This window comes from Mytilus galloprovincialis, chromosome 13, assembly GCF_965363235.1.
Source record: "Mytilus galloprovincialis chromosome 13, xbMytGall1.hap1.1, whole genome shotgun sequence".
In the NCBI taxonomy this organism is placed as follows: Eukaryota; Metazoa; Mollusca; class Bivalvia; order Mytilida; family Mytilidae; genus Mytilus; species Mytilus galloprovincialis.
This window is the reverse complement of record NC_134850.1, coordinates 35,218,513-35,231,816: the sequence shown is the minus strand read 5'-3', so window position 1 is coordinate 35,231,816 and position 13,304 is coordinate 35,218,513. Positions and strand designations below refer to the sequence as shown.

At 35.1% G+C, this 13,304-nt stretch overlaps 2 protein-coding genes across 2 annotated transcripts in view; one reads left to right on the top strand and one right to left on the bottom strand.

The window, feature by feature from the left end:
* The window catches only part of LOC143056740 (uncharacterized), a 415,780-nt gene that overhangs the window by 327,552 nt on the left and 74,924 nt on the right, over positions 1 to 13,304 (top strand). The window lies entirely within an intron of this gene.
* The window catches only part of LOC143057484 (uncharacterized), a 60,597-nt gene continuing 47,543 nt past the window's right edge, over positions 251 to 13,304 (bottom strand). Inside the window, exon 9 of the mRNA XM_076230793.1 lies at positions 251 to 504. Within this exon, the coding sequence (XP_076086908.1) occupies positions 251 to 504 (254 nt within the window). The remainder of the gene's footprint in view (positions 505 to 13,304) is intronic.

Genomic DNA, 13,304 nt, shown 5'->3' with positions numbered 1-13,304 from the left:
TTAAATAAGCGTATTTATTGCATTTGAGTCAATTTGAAGACAAACAATGTTTGCACAATATTTGCACCACACATTTGTTTTCATTAGGCTAGCAATTAAATATTAAATCAGCGTATAGAATTTGCAGCAATTTGAATAAAAAATCATTTGCACCAAAACAAAGTAATTATTTACTTTTTTTATATATCTGTTTTACCATGGGTTTGGCATTTATATTCGGTTATTTTCGATAATGTTCCCGGTCTTTGCTTTAAGTTACTATATCACCAAGTTCTAACCCAGCAGCAGCAGCGGCTGCTGCTTTTGCTGCTGCTGCTATTGCTGCTGCTGCTTTTGCTACTGCTGATATTGCTGCTGCTGCTTTTGCTACTGCTGCTATTGCTGCTGCTGCTATTACTGCTGCTGCTTTTGCTGCTGCTGCTATTGCTGCTGCTGCTTTTGCTACTGCTGATATTGCTGCTGCTGCTTTTGCTACTGCTGCTATTACTGCTGCTGCTTTTGCTGCTGCTGCTTTTGCTGCTGCTGCTATTGCTGCTGCTGCTTTTGCTGCTGCTGCTATTGCTGCTGCTGCTTTTATTGCTTTTGCTGCTGCTTTTGTTTCTGCTGCTGTTTTTGCTGCTGCTGCTGCTGCTGGGTTAGAACTTGTTGATATAGTTGCTCATCTGAAGAATGCTTACTTCTCATATGTCTTTGAAGATCGTGCGGCCACACATACACTTTCCGGCAAAGATTGCAATTAATCATGTTGATCCCACATACATAGCCAGTATCCTCTAATTTCAACCGGTTCAAACCGGTTCTTGTTTCTCTGCACAGAAATAACTCCTTCACGTGCACAACAATTTAAACAACGGAGGATAAGAAAAAGAGAAATCTTACTGCAATTAAATATAGTCATATTTTTTTGTATTCCTTTTTTTTTTATAGTTTCACAGCCCATAGTTCTCTATTCCTTATAGTTTAGCAGCCGTATATTTCTCTATTCTTTATATTCTAGCAGCCCATATTTCACTATTTTTATATTTTTTGTTATATTTCTTTATTCTTTGTTTTTTTCTCCCCTATCTTTCTCTATTCTTTCTTTCTTTATTTTTTTGCTCATTATTCCCTAGTCCGTAAACCCCATCCAAACTCCTTGTATATAAATATAGATTGATTAAATACATTATCCGAGTATTTTTGAAGATAAAAATGACGACAGTGGATCAACTATATAGATAAGATATGTTAAATGAGAAACAATTTGTATTAACAAGATGTGGTTTTGGTTTAATTATTCGGGGTAAAATTTTAATCAAATGATATTAATTATAAGTGGTTCAAAGAAGTAGAAAAGCAATACTACTGAATATTTACGGCTTATAAGATAAGAAATCTAAAAACGAAAGATAAGTATTTCATGTCACAGACGATATTTTTATAGTTGCTGTCCGTTAATTAGGAGCAGATAAAATAGTGTACACCTGTAAACATGTTATTGAAAGAAAGTGTATAAAGATACTGATTTTTTAATCACCAGATGTGCTTTATCTCTTCATCTAATTATTTGAGGTGTCATTTTAATCAGCACCATATGATATTAATTAAGTGGTTGAAAGAAATCGCAAAGCAATACTACTGAATGTTTGACGATTGTCATGTTAATAAGACAAGCAATCCAAAAAATAAAAAAGAAAAAGATAATTATTTTATGTATTGATTTCAAACATTTTAATCCAATTATCTTTACACGTGCATCTACTTATAGTACCGCCTACTGGATTGAGTGACAGTTTATCTGATTAATATAAATAGGATATCTTGGAGAATTCTTACAGTTGTTATAAGCATGTATAAGCAGTAACTATTTAAAGAGGTAGAATATTTTTTTTTCAGATTTATCACAGACGTATTATCTAGGTGTTGGGTAAGCGTTTAGCAAAGCAAAATTGCACGTCCGTTTTGGAGGGTATACCGTCTACTTTTAAGGGTGTGACGTAACGTCCAACTTGAAGGGTAGCTTGGTCCAATATTTAGGTAAAGCGCCCGCGCTTAAGCCCAACTAAAGCCTCTGCACCCACATACGACGTTCGTGTGAGTCATATCCTTAGATATGCATCCCCATGTCGAGTCCAACTCTGATGTCCGTGCTGAGGCCCAAATATAGTGTTAGTGTACGCGCGCAGGTCTAACTATAACGTCTTGCGTCCCGATTTCAGGTCCAAATATAGAGTTGGTGTCCCGATGTCCGCGTAAAGGCCCAAATATAGTGTTCGCGTCCGCGCACAGGTCTAACTATAACGTTTCGCGTCCCGATTTCAGGTCCAAATATAGAGTTGGTGTCCCGATGTCCGCTCGAAGGCCTAAATATAGTGTTCGCGTCCGCGCGCAGGTCCAACTATAACGTCTCGCGTCCCGATTTCAGGTCCAAATATGGAGTTGGTGTCCCGATGTCCGCTCGAAGGCCTAAATATAGTGTTCGCGTCCGCGCGCAGGTCCAACTATAACGTCTCGCGTCCCGATTTCAGGTCCAAATATGGAGTTGGTGTCCCGATGTCCGCTCGAAGGCCTAAATATAGTGTTCGCGTCCGCGCGCAGGTCCAACTATAACGTCTCGCGTCTCGATTTCAGGTCCAAATATGGAGTGGGTGTCCCGATGTCCGCGTGAAGGCCCAAATATAGTGTTCGCGTCCGCGCTCAGGTCCAACTAAAGCGCTCGCGTCCGCGCGAAGGCCCAAATATGGTGTCGGCCTGTGAGTCATTCCCTTAGATTTCAGAGTCAACTACGGTGTCCACGCTAAGGCCCAAATATAGCGTCAGCGCATGCGCGCAGCGCGCGTCCAGTGTCCAAGGTTTTGGGGCTCATACTCCTCATACTATACTACTCCTCTGGGTGCAGGAATTTCTCGCTGCATTGAAGAACTGTTGGTGACCTTCTGCTGTTGTTCGTTCTATGGTCGGGTTGTTGTCTCTTTGACACATTCCCCATTTCCATTCTCAATCTTATTAATACATTTTGATTAGGTTCCATGCAGTCTTGTTGATATGTGCATCATATCTAAACTCTTTTATAATCATATTCGATTAGTTTTAACCACATTCGCATATGACTCTTAAGGTAAAATAAATATATGGAAATTGTCCGTTACAATATCAGCAACAGGCAATTAAAATTTCAGCATGAGTTTTGCTGTTCACTCGGTTCATTTGCATATATATATAAAGAGAGATGCGATCTAAAGGATTATATAAAATTTTAGAAGTTCCGAAAAATGCTTTAACCAATTTCTTTAATTTCCCCACAGTGGTATTGCTAACAGAGAAACACGCTGACAAATTTTGCCTGCTTTACTAACCATTAGTTTCATGTAGGAGTCCCACAGATAAAGGTTTTACTAAAAGTATCAGATAACCTTCACATTTAAAAAAAAATAGAAGACAATAGGGTTAATTTCAGATAGATTCTCTTAGACAGACATGCTCACCTTACAATTATTCCATACACCTTATATAGTTGACATGGCTTATGGTAACTTTAAATATATACCAAAACACAAAAACTTAGCTTTGGCCCTAGGTCAGATGATACCTGCCAGATAGACATTTTAACCTTTACATCAAATTTGGATTGCTGACCTATTGCAACTAGAATTTGAAAAGCAAACAGAATACAAAAAACTTAACATGGACAAATTAATCATTAAAATGAGGTCATGTTGATACCGGCTAGACAGACATTTACAATTAACTTACAATCTTTTAATATACACCACATAGTTGACCTAATGCTTAAAGTATCGGAGAGACGAACCTTATCACGTAACTTTAACTTTGATAACTGTCCAAAGACAACGTAGACATTGCAAGGAACTCATATACTTAAAATAGTTATCATATTACTCATCAATAGTGCGAAATTCACAACACGGAAATATAGTTTGTTTAAGTAGTCGATGAACCATCAAAATGAGTTCAATGACAATAGACAAATGAGAGACGGAAACTTCCTAACATAAGGTATCTACATACGAATTAATGACTCAATTCCGTCATTGTAAATATAACGGAATTTGACGAGACTGTCATGAAAGTGAGAGGGTTAGCGCTATAGAACCAGGTTTAATCCACCATTTTCTACATTTGAAAAATGCCTGTACCAAGTCAGGAATATGACAGTTCTTGTCCATTCGTTTTTGATGCGTTTTGTATTTTAATTTTGCCATGTCATTATAGACTTTCCGAATTGATTTTCCTCTAAGTTCAGTATTTTTGTGATTTTACTTTTTTCTTATACAACCCGTTATTGTGCGTTTGTTAGTTTTTATATTCTTGACTTTTATTTTTGCTAATGTGCTTTGCCTATGTTTTCCTTGGTTACATATTTGTTTGTTTTATATTGATTAAGGTTTTAACATAATGTTGGCTGCTGTATCCTTATTTGTGACATTTTTACCTTATAAGACGTGTCACGGTACTTGTCTTTCCCAAATTCATGTATTTGGTTTTGATGTTATATTTGTTATTCTCGTGGGATTTTGTCTGATGCTTGGTCCGTTTCTCTGTGTGTTACATTTTAGTGTTGTGTCGTTGTTCTCCTCTTATATTTAATGCGTTTCTCTCGGTTTTAGTTTGTTACCCCGATTTTGTTTTTTGTCCATGGATTTATGAGTTTTGAACAGCGGTATAATACTGTTGCCTTTATTTACCTAATATGTCTGTTTGTTTTGTTCACATATATTTGTCAGTATAATGTAATTTGATGCGACTGTCGTACAAGTGAGAGGTTACGCTAGCTATAATACTAGGTCCAATCCACTATTTTCTACACAGGAAAATGACTGTACAAAGTCAGGAATATGACAGTTGTTATTCTTTTGTTTGATGTGTTTGGTCCGAGACCACAATTAATTCGTAGTGCATTTCTTTTAGAACATAAATAAAAATTAAAAAAATCCCACCTGCGCTTTCTCAATGAAATTTTTACAGTGTGTTGTACTACTTTTGGGACAAATTATATCAAAATTATAGAAAGCTTCATCGGCTCTAACTCAAAATATGGACAATTTTATGTTTAGGGCGTCTTGAAATCTTTTGACAGCTTCCGAAGTGCTAATTTTTAACCTTTTTCAGCTGGACCAAATCACTTCTTTCCTTTAAAATTCTGGACCCAAATTTTTTTAGTGTAATTTCACCTCCCCCCCTTCAAAACATGGAGAAATAAATTTTGAAGGGGTATAAACATTATTGGCAAGTAACCCACTGTCAACACTAGGGACTATATTTGTCGTGGTCTCGGACCATTTGAGCTTTTGATTTTGCCATTTGATTTGGGACTTTCCGTTTTGAATTTTCCTCGGAGTTCCGTAATTTTGTGATTTTACTTTTTTCTATCTTAAGAAATATAAATATGATCAAGCTGTATATAAATAGATTATGCCGCCGCAGGATAGTAATCCCCATATCTCGCATAATACGAGACACACATATTTCCATTCATGTAACTTTGTTGAAGCTCCGCATCCACTGTTTAGCCCCTAGACTTCTCGTTTTCCAGACTATATAACAAACAGTTTTCATAAGTTGGGCGACGTCTTTCCTCTACTGCTTCTTGCAAGGTTGTATTACAAAAACTTACCTTGCAGTCGTATATTATGTTTTTATTTCATACATTCTAAAATCTGTGACAACTCTAACAAATGTGTAAAACACATATATCTGGTAGAATCTATAACATATCTTGAATATTATATGAATATAAATATATCATATCATTTTGATGTATTATACAAATTTTACGCTGTCGGCTAAGATGGTCTCGCTATTTTTGGAGTTGAATGTTTTCTTTTTGTCCTAGACTTATCTTCTTAATGAATTTATGAGATTTGAACATCAGAAAATAACTGTTGCCTCTAATTTATGATTTTTATAAAGGAATTTCACAATATACGGTAACCGAAAACAAAATCTTTTGTTTTTATTCAAAAACTTTCCACCCGATACCAAATTACGTGAATTTAGCAACCTTCTTATATTAAACCATGTCCGTCTATGTACATTTCTTTTTGTAAGTTTCTTTTTGTAATACAGGTGATCTAATAAAAGCATGTTTGTTAAATTACACGCCTTCAGCATTAGTTTTACCTCGCTCTGCATTTATTGAGTTTCCGTGTATCCTGCTACGAATTGTTAAAGTGGATATACAGAAAACAGTTTAAATATTTAAATTTAAAGCATTTTCTTGCATTACTACTTATATATGGATTATAGAAAAATATCACTGAAAATTATGACATGGGAGAAAAGCTGAACAATTTTTCATGTTTTGTTTTGGTCCATTTTAGTATTGTTTCCAAAATATTTAACATGGTTGTTCCTAATGAAAATGCTATTAGAAAGTCGTTTAATATAATTGCCAATGGTTTATATTTGATTTAATTGGAACCAGTCAAAAGGACGTTAAAATCAATCAGCATATATTACAGTCCATCTATAGACAGGAGTTTTGGGATAAACTCATCAATGAAGTGGTCCGAGTACACAGTTATTTCGTAGTGCATTTCTTTTAGACAATAAATGTAAATAAAAAAAATCCCACCTGCGCTTTCTCAATAACATTTTTACAGTATGTTGTACTACTTTTGGGACAAATTATATCAAATTTATAGAAAACTTCATCAGCTCTAACTCAAAATATGGACAATTTTGTGTTAAGGGGGTCTTGAAATCTTTTGACAGCTTCCGAAGTGCTAATTTTTGACCTTTTTCAGCTGGACCTAATCACTACTTTACCTAAATATTTATGACCCAAATTTTTTTACAGTGTCATTTCACCCCCCAACTTGCTATATGAGGCATAAAACATGGAGAATTAAATTTGGAAGGGGTATAACAAAAATTGGCAAGTAACACACTGTCCACATTAAGGACTATATTTGGGGACAACGAAAATCAAAGGACGATAACTGTGTACTCGGACCAAGTGTCCAGTTATTCGTCCCATATCATACACTCAGTTCTTTTGTATATGCGTTTGTTGACACTGATTGTGATTAGAATTCAATAGTAATTATAACAACAATCATCCGTATCACACACATCTTCAAATAGACTGTCCTTATGCAAATTAAAACATAAGCTCCGCCCGATCAGTTGAAATAACATTGGTAATACATATAACATCAGCAGTTTACAGCAGATTTCAGTCAGTATGTAGCTAATGGTAATATCTTTGGTTAGCTTGCTTGTTAGCTGAACCGTGAAGTCATTGTTAGGTAAGGTATACTACCCTCCTTTTTAAGTAGCTTAGTCCTACAGAGAGATACATTGGTTATCTATTGGGCTAGTCTACTATTAAAGGAGGGTAGTTTACCTAACCTAACAATGACTTCACGGTTCAGCTAACAAGCAAGCTAACCAAAGATATTACCATTAGCTACATACTGACTGAAATCTGCTGTAACAGGTCGAGAACTCTAGATTTCTTTACGTCAGAATATATTTGCATAGTAATTTCCAAAACACAAGGCCAATACGGCCTTGAAAAACTGACCAATCGACTCAATGAGCTACAATGCATTGTGGGCTACTACGAGTTTACTATAAACTGAAAACACGTGGAATTAGTGGAAGAACTGTCAACTAATAATGTGTCTGGGATTCTCAAAATATATGTTTTTGTTCTGTGAATGTGATTATTGTAAAATATATAATATAATCTTCAATTTGCATGCTCAGATTAAAAAAGTATTGTTTACGGGCTGCACTATTCGACTTTCTTTTCGCCTTGTTAAAGTTGTTGAACAGTTTTTTTTTCCATTGTACCTGTGCAATAATTTTACGACCTGAAACAGTGAAATTTCAGATGAAATGACCACTGTCCACTATGAAATTTGTTGAGCTCTTTTAAACCTGTATAATGTCATTCCAAAATCATTTCTGCCTAGAAAAACAAGAAAACTTTCATTGAAACACTTCTTTCTGTACTGGATGTGTAAATTTTTTATCAGGACCTGAACTAAAAGCAAGAACATCATAATATTCAGTATGCTAAAAATAAGTGTTATGAAAGCGGCAGGGGCGGATCCAGCCATTTTAAAAAGGGGGGTCCTAACCCTGGACGAAATGGGGGTTCCAACTACATGTCCCAATCCAAATGCATTGATCGTCCAAAAAAAAGGGGGGGTTCCATCCCCCGGAAACCCCCCCCCCCCTGGATCCGCCACTGAGCGGTTACGGTATATAGCTAAATACATCTCCAATATTTAAAGTCTCTGGATCATAGTGGGTGCCATATTACCTTTTTTTCTTCTTCTAAAACGTGCTTTGTATATAGAAATAAGAAGATGAGGTATGAGTGTCAAATGAGACATCTTTCCAACAAAGACATAATCTAGTAAAGTAACCAGTCATAGGTTCAATGCTAAAAAGTAAGCTGTAAATGACCCCAAAATTACTTGTGTAAAACAATCCAGACAAAAAAAACAAAAAAAAAACACCCGGCCCAATTAAATATATAAAAGGAGAAGAAATCTATCCCATCAAAAAAAAAATATATAGATTTCTATAGGAGCCTGTATTTCAGTGGTTGTCGTTTGTTTATGTGTTACATATTTGTTTTTCGTTCATTTTTTATATAATTAAGGCCGTTAGTTTTCTCGTTTGAATTGTTTAAATTGTCATATCGGGGCCTTTTATAGCTGACTATGCGGTATTGGCTTTGCTCATTGTTGAAGGCAGTACGGTGACCTATAAATGTTAACTTCTGTGTCATTTTGGTCTCTTGTGGACAGTTGTCTCATTGGCAATCATACCACATCTTCTTTTTATATTAGATCGCTGCAATTTTCACAAAACATATCAAATTTTCCACCTTGTCGCACATACATATGGATAACATCATTACAGCTTATTTCCTAATGCATGTAGAGCAAAACTTTGGTTAGCTTGCTTGCTTTGTTTGTATATTGCACAAAATATAAAATATACAAGTTAAACTATGCCTATATATATATTGTTTAAAGATGTCAATCTTATTTTAAAAGCTTGTATAAACAAGTATTCAAACAAAGCAAGCAAGCCAACCAAGACTTTACTTTGCAGGCATAAGAAATCAGCTGTAATGATTTTATTCAGTTTGGCAAATGTCCGAGCCCGTTAAAAAACGAATACAAACTGAAACTACAGTTGCTGACTTCACTACCTTCAAAACAAAGGGAACAGTTTGGAAGTCCAATATACTGAAATGTGACAAAAATAAATACTTATAGATTTTGTTAACAATGCCATGTATGTAAATATTTCTTCGCATTTTTACCGAACACAAAATTCAAGGATCACACATTTGCCTTTAAATATTTATACGAAAATTGCTGTACTCGTGAATATTAGCACCGGCTGTTATCGACGGCTTACTTTACACTTGTAAGTTTTTCTCATGGGTAATTGTGTTTTTCGCTGTTGTTTCGTTGCTGTCTGGTGGAGGAATACATGACATCTCCGTGTTATCATCAAACATGTTAATGGCTATATATCGGGTAATTCAAACCCTTTTTGCTGCGCATAGAAACAACTCTCCGTTAATCTGAGCATGGAAGTAATACTTTATATCACGAACTATAAATGAGGATACACAAAATGAAAAACTAAGCGAAATTGTGAATCCCGCATTGCACGAAAAAATGTGTTGTATTTCAGTAAATAACACGTGTTCTTGGTTGATTGTAAACACGTAGTAGTCCATCATGCATTGTGACTCATTTAGTGGATTGGTCAAAAACCTAGGTGAAAATAAATTGCGTCACATGATAATAAACAATTACATGTGCGAGAACATAAGTATGCTAATTTATGCATTTCCATATAAGGTAGTGGTCACGACCTGTTTAAGTAACAGTCAATAGTCTTATTATTCTGTAGTGTACTAAAGAAACATTAACTCCTTAAAAGACAGGTACTTATTAGCTAACCAGATGCTCCGCAGGGCGCAGCTTTATATGACCGCAGAGGTTGAACCCTGAACGGTTGGGGCAAGTATGGACACAACATTCAAGCTGGATTCAGTTCTAAATTTGGATTGTGATTAAATAGTTGACACAGCATAAGTTTCTGACACAGAATGAATGTGGTCTAATGAACTTAAAATTTTTGTTTTGCCTTTGAGCAATTCACTATGCTGTTGAATATTAATCCTCTCAAAAAAATGTTTGAAGAAATTTTCTTTTTATTTATGAAATCTGAAATGAGAAAAATTGAACCCCTCCCCCCCCCCCAATTTTTTTTTCACATCCCCCTTTCCTTTATTCCAAAACCGATCTCAATTCAAATTTCTAATGGAGTTTGCAACAATAACTACTCATTTAAATACATCATAAAATATTAAAATGTAACTCATAAATAGTATTTATAATTACTTTATAATTTATAAAGAGTTAACTATTTTAACTACACTATCAGCAATAACGTCAAAATCATGTTACATAAAAATACTGTTCCATCCCTTCTTATTGTCATCTATACGTAGAATTCTCGGAAACAATACATGCATGCCACCAAAATCTACCAGAAGTCGTAGGCTTGGTGGTAGGTGTAGAGGTAGAGTCAATAGGGCATCTGATAGGAAGCCTGATCCAGAAGAAATGTCGGATCAACCTATCCAACCTGAATCACAACGTATTGCTGGTCCATCAAGATCAAATGACGATATTTCATTGAACATTAGTGGGAATGATACAGATGTGTCAAGTACATGTATGGTTGAGCTGTTGGAATTTAGGGACATGAGGTCCAAATAAAATACAGCCAAACAAAGCATGGAGAGCTTTTATATACTTTATGTGACAATGTAAATGAGCATGGCTAGAACTCGTTATGGTCGTAGTATGAACGTAGTCAGGATGTTAAAGCTAGGTTCACACTGCCGATCAGATCAACTCGATGATCCCGATTCTCCAAATTTCCACGACCAAGCTCAACCAAATTCCTGTTTCGGGCCTGTTTACGACTTTTACCCGATCGCCATCCGACTGTACACGACCTTAACTCGACCATTCACGACTCCTTAATGACTCTATCCCGACAACAAAATGAATACTTATTCGATAATTCCGATCAATTCACTATCTTTACTCGACTAAGTAGACCAAATCAACTATTCACGATCTCAGCCTGATCTCGACCAGACCAGATCGACCTGATCGTATATGGATCGTAGGAATTATCGAGAATTTGTCGGGTATGCACAATTTTAGTATACAAATGTCGCTTCGGAGTGGGCATAAAGTGTTACCCTTGTCAGTCCGTACGTAAATACGTCCCAACAATATTAGTTTCCGTTCTCTAATTTTATTTTACCTCAACCAAATTTTATGAAAGCCGTATACACAATGCTTATTACCATAAAACACAGTTCGAATGCGAATTTGGGTGGTCGTTTTTTAGTAATGACCCTTTATAATGTTATATATGCTAGCTAGGGCATTTTAATTGTCCCATGGACACATTCTCCGTTTATTTGGTTTTATTCGGTAGAAGGTCCGAGTAAAATCATACATATAAAATATCTACATAGAAATAGAGCAATTGGATTTGTGGGCAAGATGGTAAGAGCTCAAAGAGACAGGTTTATCGTGTGAAGGAGCTTGTAGAGTTCATAGAAGACGAACAAGATGGTGTAGACAGCAACGGGCGCCGAGAAATCTAGGTGAGGCAGTGGCTGACACGACGACCACTGTGTGGGCAGTATGAAAGACTTGTACTAACTCAACAAAGAGGAACCCAATGCTTATAAAAACTTCTTCATAGTGGACACTGCTATGTAATGGTAGTTGTGTGGCCCTTTTTTGGAAATAACACCACAAAATGAGATTTATCACTGGATTAGTACTTATGTTAGATAGCAATATACATAAACTTTATACCATCCCCTTTTTCGTGCTTTCTTACAAACAAAGCGTACTGTGTCATATATGTGCATAAGTATGTAATCAGTATTTTTCATTATTTGATATCCAGTAGTTGAATGGTTAAAGATATTTATTTTCTGTTTGTTGTATGGCAACAACCTGCATGTATTTGCTAAACAATATAGCAATTAAATCCACCAAATATTTTACTTGATAATAAAAGCCTTTAGATGATTAAATTCGTGTTATTAAGGGAAGAGAATAACGTCATACAATCATCATTATTGTTAAACATGAAATAAGAGTTTCCCTTCTATTTTTCTGACTAATCTTGTATTTTTAAATTACATTAAAAAGTAAAATAAAACAAATACAAAATTCCGGGGAAAATTCAAAAAAGGAAAGTCCTCAAATTGATTTTAGTTTTTTTTACTATGAATTTGTTACCATTACAAATGGTGATACGAAACTCAATCAAGTGTCAGACTATTTGTTGTTCGTCTACCCGACCCATATCACATCTATAATATCTCCCGAGAAAGTTATATCGATCTAGACGACATCTTCAATTTCACAGTTCATTATAATTTTATAATTTTTAATGATATTCACTAAATACATGTCATAGTATATGAAGATGGTGTACGATTTCCACCAAGTCAGTATCCATTACAATCTTCTAAGCCACAGTATTTTCCCCAAGAGGGTTATTTATGATGTATTTGTTTTCATGAGGGGTTGAATTATATAGACAGGTGTTTTATTTGCTTTCTGTAGTTGCATGTACATTTTGACTTTAATTTGAGTTGTTTTATTTTGACCGATTAGTTCTAATCTGTGTTCAGAATATTGTTTCCTACTCACGTTTATCTTTTAACAACTCTTTGTAAGGGGTACAATATCATAAGTCATTGTATAGATGCAATGTAAAGCTTTCAAAAAGACAGTAATAGACTCCATACCATATGTTTGTTGATAGATTTATTAGCAGTTGCTTTGTGTCCTGCGCAAGTGAAAGTTTAACACGAAATGGAAAAATCAAATTGAACGTAATTGTATATCACCACTTAAAAGTAAACTTTCTGGGTTACATATTACAATTTTATTAGCAATTACAATATTATTTTATGTTAATAATATTAAATGTAAACATATTATGAAGTTGTAGTGAATTACATGCTTTTCATCTCTATATGCCGTGTAATGAAGCATGGCTTGTCGCTTTCATACTCGTTACAATTGGAGGAGTATGGCAAATACAATAATGCAGATTTTAAATCCGAGTTGGAAATTGTAATTATGAAAGAGCCGTTATTTAACCATGTGCAATATTGTCTAATTTAATAATTATATTTGTCGTCATGATGAAAATCAAGTAAAATCAGATATTATTTTTCATTTTCTTATTTCAGCGTACTTTAAAGT